This window comes from Bos indicus, chromosome 14 (genome assembly GCF_029378745.1).
Source record: "Bos indicus isolate NIAB-ARS_2022 breed Sahiwal x Tharparkar chromosome 14, NIAB-ARS_B.indTharparkar_mat_pri_1.0, whole genome shotgun sequence".
In the NCBI taxonomy this organism is placed as follows: Eukaryota; Metazoa; Chordata; class Mammalia; order Artiodactyla; family Bovidae; genus Bos; species Bos indicus.
This window is the reverse complement of record NC_091773.1, coordinates 72618496-72634359: the sequence shown is the minus strand read 5'-3', so window position 1 is coordinate 72634359 and position 15864 is coordinate 72618496. Positions and strand designations below refer to the sequence as shown.

Here is a 15864-nt window from a genome sequence, read left to right as displayed (position 1 = left end):
TTTTGATTCCTTAATATTTTCCTGTCTCTAGGCTGTCTCACACAACTATACTAGAGTAGAAAGAAAGAAAAAAATAAGTATTAACAGACCTTTCAAATGAGATGTTGCCATAAATGCGAGTACGCAGGTTCAGACAGAAACATTATAAAGAGGAAACAATGCCTATTTCACAAGGAAAGTGTCAGAATCAAGGCCTTTCTTTGTTCCAGTCATATCTTTGTCGGGACACATGTTAAGCATTTCAAATGAAAGAATATATAAATTGTTACCACAGGACCCTCAAATTTTATTATGCATTTTCCTCCCAATAACTCGAGCATCATTAAACCAAACAAGTCCAGAGGAAGGCAGGGAAGTTTTAATCATGCAAAGTTCAAATGTAAAGGAATGATATGCTCAGAAGTGCAATTGTCTTTACCAAAGTTCTAAATAACTTAGCACCCCATCAAAATCATCCCTGATTATTAAGAATGGTCTGTTTATTTTGTCAAACTCTTTAAGACTCTTGTTAAAACCATAAACACATGATAAAGACACCCTCTAACATCCCTTCTTCCTAAAGAGCATTTCTGCCTATCTAATTACATAGCTCTTAAGGCCAAACTCTTTACAGCATCATGTTCTCATCGGTACTTTCAAATTTACTTTCTTGCGTGAGCATCAAAGTACACGGTATGATGTTAATAAACCACACAGAATTAAAAGAATCCCTCTAATAAAGTGAGACTTTTTACAGACTGCACTTATCACTCAGCCCTTAAAAGAGAAATGTGGAAAACAGAAGTAAAATCTTCTAGGGAAAACCGCCCACAATTTTTAAATCACTGGTTTTTTTTTTTAGAAGGAGAGGGGGGCATGGTGAAAAAAGTTAACGTGCTTTCCTACAATGTGCTCATTTTCTGCTAACAGTCTGCCTGCCTAGAACCTCCTGGGGCAGAACATGGGTACCCAGCAGCCTCATGACCAAGAGATCTGATATTTTTCCCTTGTGGCTCAGCTGGTAAAGAGTCCGCCTGCAGTGCGGGAGACCTGAGTTCGATCCCTGGGTTGGGAAGATCCCCTGGAGAACGGAAAAGCTACCCACTCCAGTATTCTACCCTGGAGAATTCCATGGACTATACAGTCCATGGGGCGGCAAAGAGTAGGACACAACTGAGTGACTTTCATGACAAATTTTAACCACACAATATTCAACAATTTTGTCTGCCCATATGTTGAACACATCATTTGATTTCCATTTTCCTACTATCGTCCAAAACACAGAAAATACTCCATCTGAGGTTCTGATCAACAAAAGTTAGCCAGAATTACCTCATGTTAAAAGCCTAGAAAGGTGATATCTTAGTTAACCTACACGGCTTCATCAGGGAGTAAATTTACAATTTCTATTAGACTTTTCAAAACACAGACATTAGTCCCCTGGCACCTATTACTCCCCATTGCATTCTCTCAAGCATAGAAATACACAGAGAAATAACTACTCTCCTAACCTGTTTTACCCAAGATCACTCTTGACGACTGAGGCTAATGCTTTTCCATTTTCAGTTTCCAGCACCGAGAACTCCACCTTCTCTGCTACTCTACTCCAAATTCAAACATCCCTCTTCAAACATTTCCATCTAGCTTCCATTACAAAACATCCTCTCACCAAACACAACACACTCACCCTTCCTTTAAAAAAACAGAAAACAAGGACTTCCCTGGTGTTCCAATGATGAAAAACCCGCCTGCCAATGCAAGGGACATGCGTTCAATTTCTGGTCCAGGAAGATTTCACATGCCACGAGGTAACTAAGCCCGAGAGCCTGCAAGTCACAACTGCTGAGTCCATGGGCCACAACTCCTGAAGCCTGCAAGCCCTAGAGGCCATGCTCTGCAACAAAAGCCGCCACCTCCACGAGAAGGCCGCGCACCGCAACTGCAAGCGTGCAGCAAGGCCGACCTAGCACAGCCGAAAATAAACAAAGAAAAGTTTTAAAAAAGGAATAAAAAATCAGCTGACAGACCAGAGAGAATCCCTTCTCTGCCATTTAATGACATCTATGTGTCCTCAGGGAAAATGCTTAATTTACCTGTTCTTCGGGTTTCCAATATTAATAGACGTCATGGTCACAGAAACCCTTTGCAGAACTGTGAGAATTAGTAAGTATACAAGGTGCCTAGCCTTGGGGCCCGGCATGTACAGGCTTTCAATAAAAGGCTTACTATACTATCAGAGATTTACTCTGTTCAGAGATGGCAGTTATACACTCCCTGTGAGATTAAGAGGATTTCCTGTTTCCTTTGATTGGAACTCTATGGGTTGAAAAACATAATTAAGCTAGACATTCTCAGAAAGTACATTTACATTAATATTAATTAATGCAAACAGCTGTTTGAGAAAGCCAGCCAGATAAACCTGCTTCTTGGTCAGGTGTGAAATCCTATTGTTCTCAAGTTATGAGTCATTTAAGTTAATGATGTATTCCACGAGATACTGTCAGCCACCAAAGAACCACAATTGTACACAAAGAAACTGCTTTCGAGCAATGCCATACCCACTGTCACACACAGATATTAAAACTTAGTAAACAAAAATCAGTATCCTATGCTCAGTATAAGAACAGCAAACTAAAAATTAAGTAACATGAACAGAGATCCAATCTGGAGAAGCAGGAGACAGTCAAGGCCCATAAGCCCATGGTCCACATGTCTTCCCCCTCTGTGCTTGGCTCCTAATCCCATCAGGTACTACCTGCCTCTGGGCTCCTGTACCTGTCTCTAAGCTCTTGCTATTCCATATCACAACTACTGTTTACTTCTCTGCCTGGAGCATAAGAACTCAAAACTCCTTGAAGGCATGGCATGGGGAGAGACTGAACCATAGTTATTTGGCCCTGGTACATTTTTCAGCAACCCATAGAAGTCTACTACCTGAATGCCCTCAGTCGTCACAACCTTGCTAAGATCATTCGATCTGCTCAATGCTCAAAAATTAACCGTATTGAGGCTCTCTAACTTCCAAACAACTATAAGGTACATTTGATGGCACACCTTTGCCACAGGTCAAGTGATTACTGTTGCAGAGTTTCCCCCCACATGGACCTGAAGCCCTGGAGTAGATGGGGAGAAAGCACATGGTAAGCGCAATCCAGGGTAGAACGGAAAAGCCAACAGAGGAGGACCGACACCAAGATGCCAATGTGACTGAACATGCACGTGTGATTTAGAAGCAGCGTGGTACAAAGAGGCAACTGCGAGAATCCACTTACTTTACAAAAGCACCTGAGCCTCAGCTTCAACACCTGAAAACTGAAGGCACTTTCAAGATCAATCTTCCGGCTCTAAAATGTATTTTGTTCCTTTGATGATTCCAAAGTCTGTTCAGAATATGGTTTTTACAGCATCTCCTGTGCAAACCTCAAATATCAGTGTAGTGATGAAACAGTTAATAAACATTTCTGGACGATATAATGCCTACTAAGCAAATGTTTATTCTAAAAAATATCTTTTTTTTTCAATAGACTATTATTAGCTGTGCAGGAAGATGCCTTGTAAAAATTTCCAAATATTATTTTAAAATACATAGAAGTTAAAAGGTCAAATGTTCAGAAATATTAACAGAAAATAATTTAAAAAGAAAAAGGGAACTGGTGCCAGGGTTTGAAAAGAAGCTGCAACTTCTAGATGCTTGCGACAAAAAAGTAATGTCTGCACAATCTACATTTATAATTGGATATCTGCTGCTGATATAGCTGTCTTTAATAGCTGGCAGGAGGCTTGTGCACTACAGCAAAGAGTTAGCCTAAAACAATGGCAAATCAACTCGCAAGGCAAAACAGAGACAGTGCATGGACTGCTGTGTTTCTTGTTCTTGTACAACAGCATTTAGACGCCTCTATTAAAAAATAATAATAACCAGGTGCATTATCCAAAAGTTCACTGACTAGGGACACTAGCAGTTGTCTGTCCATGGCAATTTCATTTCTGTTTCTTACACAAATCATCGCTTGCAAGCATTGATGTTAAAAACAGAAAAACAGTCTAGTACACAGTGGCTATAAATGCCAAATCAATTTTCAGCAGATAATAAAGTCCATGTTTTACAATCAGCAATGTACTGTTTTACTACCCAAAAATGTAAGCTAATAATATATAGCTCTCCTAAATGGAAAATGCAGATATGCTGTTAAAAAAAAAAAAAAAAGGCCGGCTGTGAGAGGATGGATCATTTCTGCAGGGACCTTCTTAAAGCTATGTGTAAGTGTTTTGAAAATATCACATGATGTGGCCATGTGTTAAAAATTACAGCCAGTTAAGTTCTCTGCTAAGAAAAATATGTGGGCAATTTATGAAATGCACTCCAGGATGGAGCTGTCTTAAGTAAAACCAGATTTTGAAAACAAACCTTTTTTTTTTTTTTTTTTTTTGGAAACTTGAACTTAAAAAAAGTTCCAGTCACATCTGGAGAGCAGGACCATTGAGAACATTGAGAAAGGGTGGTCTGACCTAATGCTAGCCATCTTCTGAAAGAACAGCACTATTTCTGGGCTACACAGACTGTGCTCACTTATTGTCCTTTTAAGGCAACAGTCCTGAAAGTATTTTGTAGGTCAGCATATGTTCTTTGATAATATTATACCAAGATTGATAAAAATATAAATGTTTCAGAAAGCTCAGAGCCATCTCCTCCTGAAATACTGTAATTCCCAGAGTCTCCTAGCCTTCTCATAAGCAAACATTTTTCTTCCCTTAAACACAAGGATCTGGTTGTTAGTAAGTGACAGGCAGTAAAATGATATTTCCTTATATTGAGTTAAATCATAAAAATAGTATCATCTATTTCTTTAAAAGCACGTATGGCCTTCTCTTCGACTTTTCCTGGTTCCTTTTGAAATAGCATGCTATCAATAGCTAAAGTGCATTGTTTTTTGTTTTTTTTTTTTAAATGGACAAAGTTATAAAGCCCTGAAACTAAGACTTTACCTACCCATCCCCACAGACTGGTATATCTTTGAATAAATTCAGTTTGTACACATCTATTTCCAGGGATCCCCCCATTTTTATGAAAAAGGTCCTAAATCTGAGAATTGTTACACCAAGTTTGGACAACCAGGAGCCAATTCTGACACCTGACCTATGGAAGAAAGATAACAGTGATGAGGATGATGATAACTGTTAATATATATTTAGGATAGTGACAATACCAGATTACCAGAAATACGTCCTTTTAATCTTGTACACATATTGTCTTACTTAAAAGTAAAAAATCTGTCCCAGATGGTAAAAATGCCCATTAATATAAGTACATATATATGGACAAAAATATGCTAAAAACATTATTAAGAGGTAATCCGTCTGATAGTAGTGGTTAAAAAATGCAGATGGGTGTCAAAAATAACCAAGTGTCAGAACTGCTCAAGTATCACCATTCTGGCACAAGCTCGTAGTCACAGCTGTTAATATGTTCTCTGCATCCAAGTACAAGGTTTTCTAACACAGTTGATGAGCAAGAGAGAGTGAGAAACACTGCCTACACTTCAGGTTACTGCTTCAGAACCAGTCAGATGTTAATGACTAAAACACACTTATCAATGATTCTAAAACCTTAAATATGGTTCAATGCATTTTAAATAAGGATGTTTCAAAGAATACTTTAAAATCATGTAATTAATATGGGATAGCAAGGGTCCTACCTAATCTCTTTCACTTGTCATCGTTCACAAATGGCTTTGGGTTATTATGCGGTTCTGTTTTACCAAAACAAAATACAGACTCTACAAAATGCTGACAGATCAGATCATTTAACACATATTTATTAAAAGCATAAAAACAAGTTAGATTTGACTGATGACATAAAAATCAGATGAAACTATACAGTACTCAGGCTAAATAAAAAAACACAAGCACTTTTTCACACAGCTTCCATATCACATACTCCATGCACATGACATCTTCAGCTGCTTGGTGCATATAAATCAAGATGAGTGCTGAAAGAGTTAAAATGACCTTTCAGAGACCTCAGTCATTGTCTTTTTTAAAATTGATTTTTCCCATATTTCAGCTGCACACATCCCCTGTCCACAGAACTAATGAAAAGGTGCAGTTCGGTCACAAATGCATCCTCGCTGATGAGGACTTACAAGACACATCCTAAAGGGAAAAACATTCTTCAAACAACTGGCGATACCTACACACAACCGTGGTTGCAGAAAACTGGCAGATACTGTTTCAAAACACCATCTGCGAGGTGTACAAACCCTGTGACCAAGCGCAGCCTCTTCTGTCGGTCCTGCCCAAAAAACCCACACAAATCAGCCAGCTGGAGGATCTCTCTCTGCCTTGTCTTTTTAATCTGAGATCTACTACTCAAAGTAGGCAAAGGGCAGTCCAGATCGTTCCTGAGAATAACAGAAACACCCTTGCCCCGACAGGCTTCTACCAAGCTTCTCTGTTCTCAAGCAGAGCCTTCACTGGCAACGATCACAGAAACACTCTGGGCTCCAAAAATAATATTTTTCAGAGGAAATTAACATACATTAAATTTCCAGGACCACAACAGCATCAGTAATTCAGCAGACTTTCTATTTTTAATTAACCGATTTCAATTATTTGCCTGATGACATCTCAGCGCTGTAATTTAGGACAAGACTGAAATAATCGGTAGTCCCTAAAGCTCCCTTCACTTTCTCTGACATAAACAGTTTTCGAAAGAGACCTTATCCCAGGGTTCCATCATAATCTGCACGCTCCCACCACAGATGAAATGTCCAGGACACAAGGTACAGATGACAGTTGCGAAATCCACAGCAGAAAACATCCTTCTTACTTGAAGCTAAATCCCTCGAGTGAATTGCTCTGGCCAACAGATAACGTGGCTGGACTTGCCCTCAGTCTTGAAAACACACCTCCCATGTCTTAAAGGCGAGGCTTCCACCCCTTGGAGCCCTGGACCTAGATTCTAATGGCTCTTTTTTAACGCCACCATCCACCTCGGTCACTGCCCCAGCCTCTGCCTGCCCACCTTAAGATACAGCCCGCTGTGGGCAGAAGGTTCTTTTCCGAGCAGTAATGAAAAGTAAGCCTGCTTCCTTTGACAAACCACAGAGAGAAAGCGGAGCGGGGCTCACTCACCGGGCATTCCTGAATGCAGCGTCCTCACCGAGAGTGGCTCTCTCTCTCTCCTAAGAGGAAGCGCGCGCGGGGCTCATGCCTCCCGTCCCGGAATCGGGGGCCGGCAGAGCGAGGGGGGCCGGCAGGGGGGCTGGGGCGCCGGAGCCCGAGGCGGGGTGCTGGGCGCGTGCGCCTGCCAGGCGGGGACAGATGGAGAGCTGACACTCCGGATTGCACTTGGAGCAGAAATGTGGATGATGACAGGAGCACATGTGGCCTTGAACCCAGCCCCGTCTCTCCAGGCAGAACAATGACAGGGACGTGTGGGCCACCCCGGCCTCCCCTTACCCCCTGGCCCTCTCTCCGCAACTTCCAGAGCACCCAAGAACAGGAAAGTAAAAATGCAGAATGATAAGCTAAATGCTGAATAATTCATTCCCCACCACCACCACCACCCCCCCTCAGCCCCTTGCAAGTTAACCCTTATCTTGCCGGAAAGAAGAGAAAGGCGACCTGCCCGTCCCCCCCCCCCCCCCCGCCACACACACCTCCCACGGCTCACAAGGGGAGCTATCCCTTACACGTTCATAGGTTAACAACCCCCATCATTGGGCACTTTATTTAAGAAAAAAAAAAAAAAAAAAAACGGAGGCAGGTACCTCGAAGCTTGTTTATTGAACTGGAAATCCAAAGCAGCATAAAAAACCTGTTCCAAGACCCTGTAGACTGTGCCAGTTTATCAGACGGAACACAAGTCTCAGAAGCATTCCCTTTGTCAGCTTCTCAGTAGTGTGTGTAAAATAGAACACTTTGGAGGAGCAGAAGCAGACCACTTTATTTTACCAGCGTGCTTTTAACCCCCTGGGATCCCTGCGTTATATGCTCCAAACATGCTTAGCTTACTCTCCTCTACCTTGCATAGAGATCCATAGGAGATGAAAACAAAATCTTCACTGTAAAGCCTTTTCAAAAGCTGAACAATCATGTCCTCCTGCTTTCTGATTTTTTTTGCACGCTCTTAAATGTTTATCCCTCCCATGAATAACACATACCCAGCCAGGTTCAATGGACTCTTCCCTATTAAGCTTTAATGGACACCATGATATATAAAACTACGAGCCTTTGTTAGAGTGCTTTATCTAAACCCGGCTATTTTCCTCTCAGCAGTCCCTCTTTAGTCCTTTGTAAAACATCCTTGCCTCATAGGAGAAACATATGCCTGCCTGCCTTGCGTGCCTTTTCTGCACACACAAAAATGCCAGGCAGACGGAAAATACTGTTCACTTCTAAAACTCTTCCTCCATTTAACACTGGCACATCTTTCCTAGGTTTCTGTGTGTTTGTTTTAACAACACGGCACATGATGAGACACAGCCCTCAGGCTTTACCTTTCCAGTGGCTGTTCAATCCAGTATAAACAGAAACAACTCCACTCAGGAGCCTCTGACCAGCCCGCAAGCTCAATGAACAGACAGCCAGGAGCATCCCCCTTAACTCTTGCCCTGCCTTCACAGTCTTCAGCTCGTCCTGTGCCTATTCTACCCTTTCCATATGCTTCTGGCCCTTATCAGATTGATTTTCCCCCTACTTGCTGCCTCAAAGAAAGCATAAAAACAAACCCATCTGAAATCAGAGGCAGTGACTCTTGACTTCTGCCTCCTCCCTCTTCCTATACCTCTAGCCAAGAATGCACACAACCTGTTTCAAAGCGCGCACACACATACCCTGCACAAACTAAAAATAGATCATTTTTGCTAAACAGTGCCAATCAATAAGAACTTCTACAGCCCCCCAATAAGAAGTGCCATTTCATCTAGTGAACCCCTCAAAAATCCATCACTGTCAAGAGACAACTTGTAAAAAGACTACAATTCATAATGATTACTCCATTCTGTCACTAATAGTATATTGCACTCTATTTATGAGGCCAATCTTTTTGTTCATCTTAGTTAGATGTCACTTGTAATGAGGTTCTGTGTAATGGATTTCAGAACAGTTACGCACTGATCTCAAACATTCTTATGACAGAAAGCTTTATAGCAGGCATGAGTGTGATAATCAATTAACTCCTGCTGTAAGGACCTTTATGAAATTCAGCATTCTAAATCTGTAGGTTTTCATTCTTAAAGAGAGCATTTTTTTTAAGCCACTCAATGCTACATGGCACTGATTTTTTTCTTGTTAATACCATACCTAAGTTAGAAAGAGAACATTTTCACAGTGGGGAAACCCAACTTTCATCAATATGCATGGTGAATCACTTCTAAAACAGAAAATCACAGGACAGAAATGCAATACACTTGAAGAAAACTGGATGATATCCGGTTTAAAAACTGGGTCTTAATATCGGTACACTGCAAGTCCCTATACCACAGCTCAGAAAATTGAACTTCCATATGCCAAGTGATTATGTATCTTTTCTATGTGTAAAAAAGCTTTTTAAGCTGTTATCTGACTACAGTAATTGCCACTTTAAATTGATCCACGTCAACAAAACCTGGATCCCTGGAGATTCTCACCTAGAAGTCTGATTGCAGAACAGGCCTCACAGAGTGTGCGCACACCTGAGGCTAGTTCAGCATTTTCTGCAGGAACCAGTTTCCTCCTCTTACCCTTTAATCCATGGAGGCAAGCAAAGCACCAACCTCACTTGGCAGTTCTCCCTGGACGGGGAAGCCTGGATATACAGTTCTATACACTTACTTAAACAGAAATAATTTTCCCTTTAATTAAAAAAAAAGAAAGAGTACAAGGAGCCAAGATCTCTAGAATCCAAATTGTAAAACAAAAATAGATAATCAATAACATGATGAATCCATTTATATACATGAGTGGGGAAAAAAGAATATCTAAGTTTTCTCTGATGCAAAACACTGTCTTGAATTGCCACTAGGAAACATATTTTTAAAAATTAAAATATATTCAAAACAAAAGACTTCACCGCTAAGTATCATCCTTAGAAGAGCCATGTTAACGCATGTCTTTTAATTAAGAACACAGAGCATTTTCAGGGCAATTATTTTAAAGAGGGCCATCTAAGAAAATCACCTTCCAAATCAGTAACTTTAGTCAACAACTGAATGCCTGGCTCCCAAAATAATACATAAATTTTTGACAATATATTTAGCTCATTAGAAAGATGTTACAGCATTTTATTACTCTAAGGTGTTTCTCACTTGTTTCCAAAACAGACCATCCCTATCTTAGAGACTTCTCCTTAGTTCAAACCTAACTTACCAACAGGGACTAAGAATCTTCTGACACTGCGGTTAATGAAAGCTCTCTACACTGGGGAAGGGAGAGTTTGAGTTAAAGCTTTTCCACAGGTCTTCTCAACTTTCCACTTGCTTCGAGCAGGCTGTTGTGATACACTGTGACTTCACACAGTGGGTATTAAGTGAGTTAATTCAAAGGAGCTGAAACCTCATTGATCCTAATTGAAAGCAATACACCCAACCAAATACCTTCCTACCCCATCTGCTCTGGTCTGCCACCAGCTATTCAATACAAGAGAATTAATAGTTTCAGATATTCTAACCGACCCAATAAAAGCACTCATTTAAGCAGGGCTGCATTAACAAAGTGAAAAAACAAGGGCAAAATGGGTTCAAAAGGAGCATTTTACTCCTAGTTGCCTTTAACAAAGCTGAAGAAGGCTGATTCTGACTTTTTATGTGCAAGACTTGATAAACTGAATGGGAAGGCACTCAGTGATCAGCCAACGAGCATTGATGAATGGTCATTAAGACCCCCCTGCTCTTAGGGGAGACCCGTCCACAAAGTGGCACACCAGCTTGAAAGGGCGGACTCACTAATGTCCAGATCTCTCCGCTTGCTTGTTCCACTTTCAATTTCAGACCACTGGCCACCAAATGAGGCTGACATATTGGAAAATAATGTTTTATGGGCGAGTGGTAAAAAATAAAATGGAGGCATTAGCTCTGCTTTCAAATTCAAATCTGCTAGTTTTGTCAGACCCCAAAGGTTTTGATTTTCCACCCAGCTGGAAGCTATTAGTGTTTTCTAAAGGCATCCCACTGACAGGGCAAACCTACCTAATGTGTGAGCTGTTGGGCTAAGATGGACCTCTCTTTTGGATGATTTCCTAACTTCTCATCACTTTGACAGTCAATTAAATAGATACAACACCTAATAAAAATGTACATTAATTTGTTTCTGCCACTGAAAGACATGTGAAACTGTATTAAATAAAGGCCCTAATAGGTTGTCTCCTGACAAAGATAAATCCAATAATACGTTGTCTGTAAGGAAAACAAACAGTTTTATGTTTATATAGTTAGGTTACAACATCAGATGCAGCCAACCAGAAAGAGATGAGTGGGATAGAAAAAAAAAAAAAATTAAGTTAAAAAGTTCAGTGAAGTGTTTTATAAAGGTAAGAGGAAATCTGCCACTTTTAAACTCCTTAATATAAATATTGGCTGTAAACAACCAGAAACATTCACACTATTTCCCTCAGATACTTCCTTTGGGGGAAAGGACTGGCAAACACCTGTATCTCCCCTCAGCCAGCCCACAGAAGGGCTCGCAAGAACTTTGCTAAATCACAGAAAGCAACAGGAGACATGATGGCCAGCTTGAGAATTTGAAGGTTATATAAACATCACGGGGTCAAAGAGTTATTTGGGGCTGTCCAAGAGGGCCTAAGTGGGGCAATAAGGTGGAATCAAGTAAAAGAAAACATGCTGGATAGAGGAAGCTTGTCTTAATAGGTGATTATGCCAGATATCACAGCAGCAGGAAAGCTTCACTGCTTGGATCTTTTGCAACTAGATGACAAAGTACCATACGAAACAGTGTCTCATGGAGAACATGCTGTATGGTCTGTCAAGAAATCCAACTCTACCAGGGCAAGTGGCAGGTCAAGAGCTAGAAGTCATGACCCCTTGCCTTCACCTGTGACATGTCAAACCAGAGGGCTCAGGACCCTTTGATTTCTGTATCTCCAATCAGTTAGAGTGAGTTAATGTGCTCTAAACTGTGATTTGAAGATTCCAATCATAACATACTTTTAAACAATAGCGATGACCTAAGCTGATAAGCTGCAATGTCTAATTTCTTTTTTTTTTTTTTTACCATCTTCAATGTATAGAGAATACAATGTTAGTTATAACATTCCAACAATTTTTTAGGCACTATTTTTGATTCTCAACTCTGGGTGAAATATAATATCCTCTACATATGAACGAAAAGACATGTACCAGTACATTTAAGTATGTAGGGACCATGTATGTGTATTTCTGTAAAATGAAATCTGTTTAAGATAAAATATCACATGCCACAAATAAATAAAATCTATATTCATAATTACTGTGAACTGTTTCTAACACTGCTGAGTCTTTAAAATATTGCAATGTACTGAAGTTCTTTTTCACCAACAAGTTTTGATTTTCAATATCTACTATCAAAATAATTCTGAAATGGTAAAAGCTTTAACACTTGCATTGTCTGCATGTTGCATTATTTAAATGCAAGCTCCAAACCCAGCATCATTAAGTGCAGATTAATCCACAGGCAGCAGCAAAGGGTTAAATTATTTTTAAAACTTTCAAGTAAAACACTTCCTTAGTAAGCCACAAGGCTGTGTATTAGCTGTATCAACTCTGCCTCTTCACACAAAAGCATTTTCCTATAAAAACAATCACACTCTACTTACATGTAAAATCTGCCAATAAGTTGCCATTTAGTTTCCTTGTATGTCTCTTCCCTACAAAAATCACTCAAATAATATAAAAGACACTCAAACTATACCCATCCCTTACCATTTGACAAGGACTATAACACTATATGGAAAACCTTTGTTTCAATGTCACCAGCTCCCCATCCTGACTAATGGCTAGTTAGTTTTGTTAAAAGCAAGGGTGATGGCGTATGCTCCAATGAACTTTCCCTCCTCCCAGCAGCAGAGACAAAAACCTGCGGCTCTGCTCTGTGCAGGCAGCCATCTGGACAGCTTTCCCTGGAAGCCCAGCCCACACCACACTGCAGGCAAAATCGGAGGGCTCCAGAGCTCTGTGGGGCTATTCATGACATACCAATTTCACATTTTCTGCTTGTACGCTTGCAACAATAAATGCTAATGAGGACTATGAATGACAATTTTAAAGACAATAAAAAGGTCTCCAAATCCCTTGCATATGGAGACACTGTTTTCAAAACTTCACCTTCTGTTACAGAGCTTTTGGAGTCCAAAGAAGAAAAAAAGAATAACCTAAGGAAAACAATAAGATGATCAAAGCACAACTGAATCCTTAAGTTTTCGAAAGAAAGCAATCTGTGTAAGCCAAACAGACCACAGAACCCATTACCCCTATGGACAGCCCTGTGAATGCACAGGGTACCTTTATCTCTACGGCCTTTGCTTTCAGCAGACATGTAGCTCAGCAAATGCAATTCCTACAAAACACTTATCGTTTTTTTTAGAGTTTAGGAATTCGAAAGGCAGCATTTGTCCAAAAATAATATAATCATCATCATTAATCACACTTTGGCAAAGTAAGTGTTTAACATCCCACACATCTTTAACTAAATGTAAATGCAAAGTGGTCCTCTTCTGAAGACATCTATTCTCAAAATAATGCAACGGTTCTGGGTGATGAAACTATAAATCACGTTCATGTGCCTCTTTTAATTTTTCTCTATTTTCCAAATCTTCTAAAGCGAGCATGTATTACATTTTTGAACCAGAATAAACAATAAATATTACTTTCAATACAAAGAGAGTGCTAAACAAAAGATAGAAATGTTTTTGACCTTGATAGCAATTAAACTATTTTTCACAGCAACAAAAATAAAACAAAAGATTCATCTTACTTTAAACTGTGTGCAGGGTAGTCTTCTCATTAAGACGGATTAAAACACTTTCAACAAAATCCACCAGGTGGAGCAAATACACAGCAATAATAATAAAAAAACAAAAATCCCAGAATCTTTTCATCATATTCCACCCTCCCCCCTGCCCCCTGCCACAGGACTTTTCTAACAAACTCTCCATTTCTCTCTCTCCACATTGAAAATTAGTAAAATCTATCCGTACATACTAATTTGCCACCTTTATAAACAAATTCAAACTTACACAAAAAAAGATGTTTAACTACCACTGATTCCATTAAAGTTTTCATTCCAAAACTGCTTTATTTGTTCAAATAATACCCAGCACAGTGTATATGCTTTTATGACAATATAAATTTTTAAATTACTGTTTCATTCTGACCCTACTGGGTTTTGTGGTCATGAACCCCCTTCTCCTCCTGCTTCACAAGACCAAGCAACAGAATAGAATGTAATTCTGTACATTCTGAAATACACCGAACAGTAGTTAAAACCTATAAAACTCAACCGAATAATTTTTACTCTGTATGGAAATTTCACTTCTGACTTTTACTAAAATTACTCTGAATTGCAGGCACCAGACTACTAAAATTTTGGAATACTGTGGCTTTTTTTATCTGTTATACCAAAATGTCCTATTTTGATTCCTGATGATAAATTAACACATGCCCACAGTTACTAATAAATTTTGGCGTTTCCCTTCTCCTTTCTGGAGTAATTCACTTCCTCTCAGTCTCTTTTCTCAAGGATCTGCTTTTTTTCTTACTGTTTTCACTCCACATTTACTGGGCACACTCAGCACGAGGCACCAGCGCCACTTTCTTCCTACTTTGCTCTTTAATTCCTGGTGCCACCACCTGCAAGCCACAACTCTTCCCCAGACACTTTTCAAAGTCCTCCAGGTTTTTCTCACGTTATACACTCCCTGCTGTTAAGGCCTAATACTGTAACTGGCAGTAACCTTACTCGCATAATAAGAAAGCTCTAGGTAGATAGAACTTCTAGAAAGCTGAAGCCTGAAAGAGGGAACCTGAAGTTTGTCAGTGGAGGAGGACACCAGTCAGGAATGTTGACTGTGGCTTAAATTATATTTACATGTTTTCTTTTCTCATATTTATACTGATGTTGAAAGAGAAAGACTCTGAAAGAAATGCAGCAGGCTGATACATAAATAAACATGCAATGCCTGAGGATACACATAACACTTATGGCAGAGCTACTTATGCTAGTGCATAATAGATCATGGTGATGCCAGCTCCATCACAAGACGCACCAGGCTAATCCAATTATTTAAATGATTATATACTTTTTGCTGGAGTGGTAGACAAACACATAAAATATTGACATTGCTTCCATAAATATAATATGAAAAATAAGATTTGAAAATCGTTCCTACGAAACTCTCCTCTGCAAAGTCCCAATGTCTTTATTCTTTGCAAAGAATGGAATCAATTTCCTGGAGCTGGGCTCCTGCACAACACAAAGGTCCACACAGCTCTCTTTACCTGCTGCAACTCCTATTAACATTAATGCGATGCATGCATGTGCATCTGAAGGGTAAATGCCCTGAAGTTTGCATGACAGAATCCTAGTGAAGTAGTTGGAAAAAGCAAATCACTGCACATGTATTCACACTTTCCCCTCCCTTTGCAGGAAACCCCACCACCACCACCTTGCCCCGCCCCCCCCTCCGCCCCCCAACAGCACACACATTTCATCAGCCCACACTGTGGATAAAGAACCTGCTGGATTTTCTCATGGAAAGATAACATCTTGTTACACTCTAGGGATCTCCCAAATGGTTCCATCTCCAAGCATTCCTCAGAGTCTTCACCCTATAGGACTCTCAAATTGGCCACACATTTCTGTCCACCTAGTATTTCTTACCATCCCCAGCTACATCAAAGGGTGTGGCCCTTC

The 15864-nt window shown here is 40.0% G+C and overlaps 1 protein-coding gene across 8 annotated transcripts in view; it reads right to left on the bottom strand.

Moving 5' to 3' along the window:
- RUNX1T1 (RUNX1 partner transcriptional co-repressor 1) overlaps positions 1-15864 on the bottom strand; it is a 155606-nt gene that overhangs the window by 108814 nt on the left and 30928 nt on the right. Inside the window, exon 1 of one of the 8 annotated variants that reach the window (XM_019973805.2) lies at positions 7114-7494. The exons of 6 other annotated variants lie outside the window; for them this stretch is intronic. In XM_019973805.2, coding sequence (XP_019829364.2) covers positions 7114-7120 — 7 coding nt within the window. In that variant the 5' untranslated portion in view covers positions 7121-7494. Of the gene's footprint in view, positions 1-6697; positions 7090-7113; positions 7495-15864 lie in introns of those variants that run through there. One more of the 8 variants, XM_070802927.1, reaches the window with a different exon arrangement.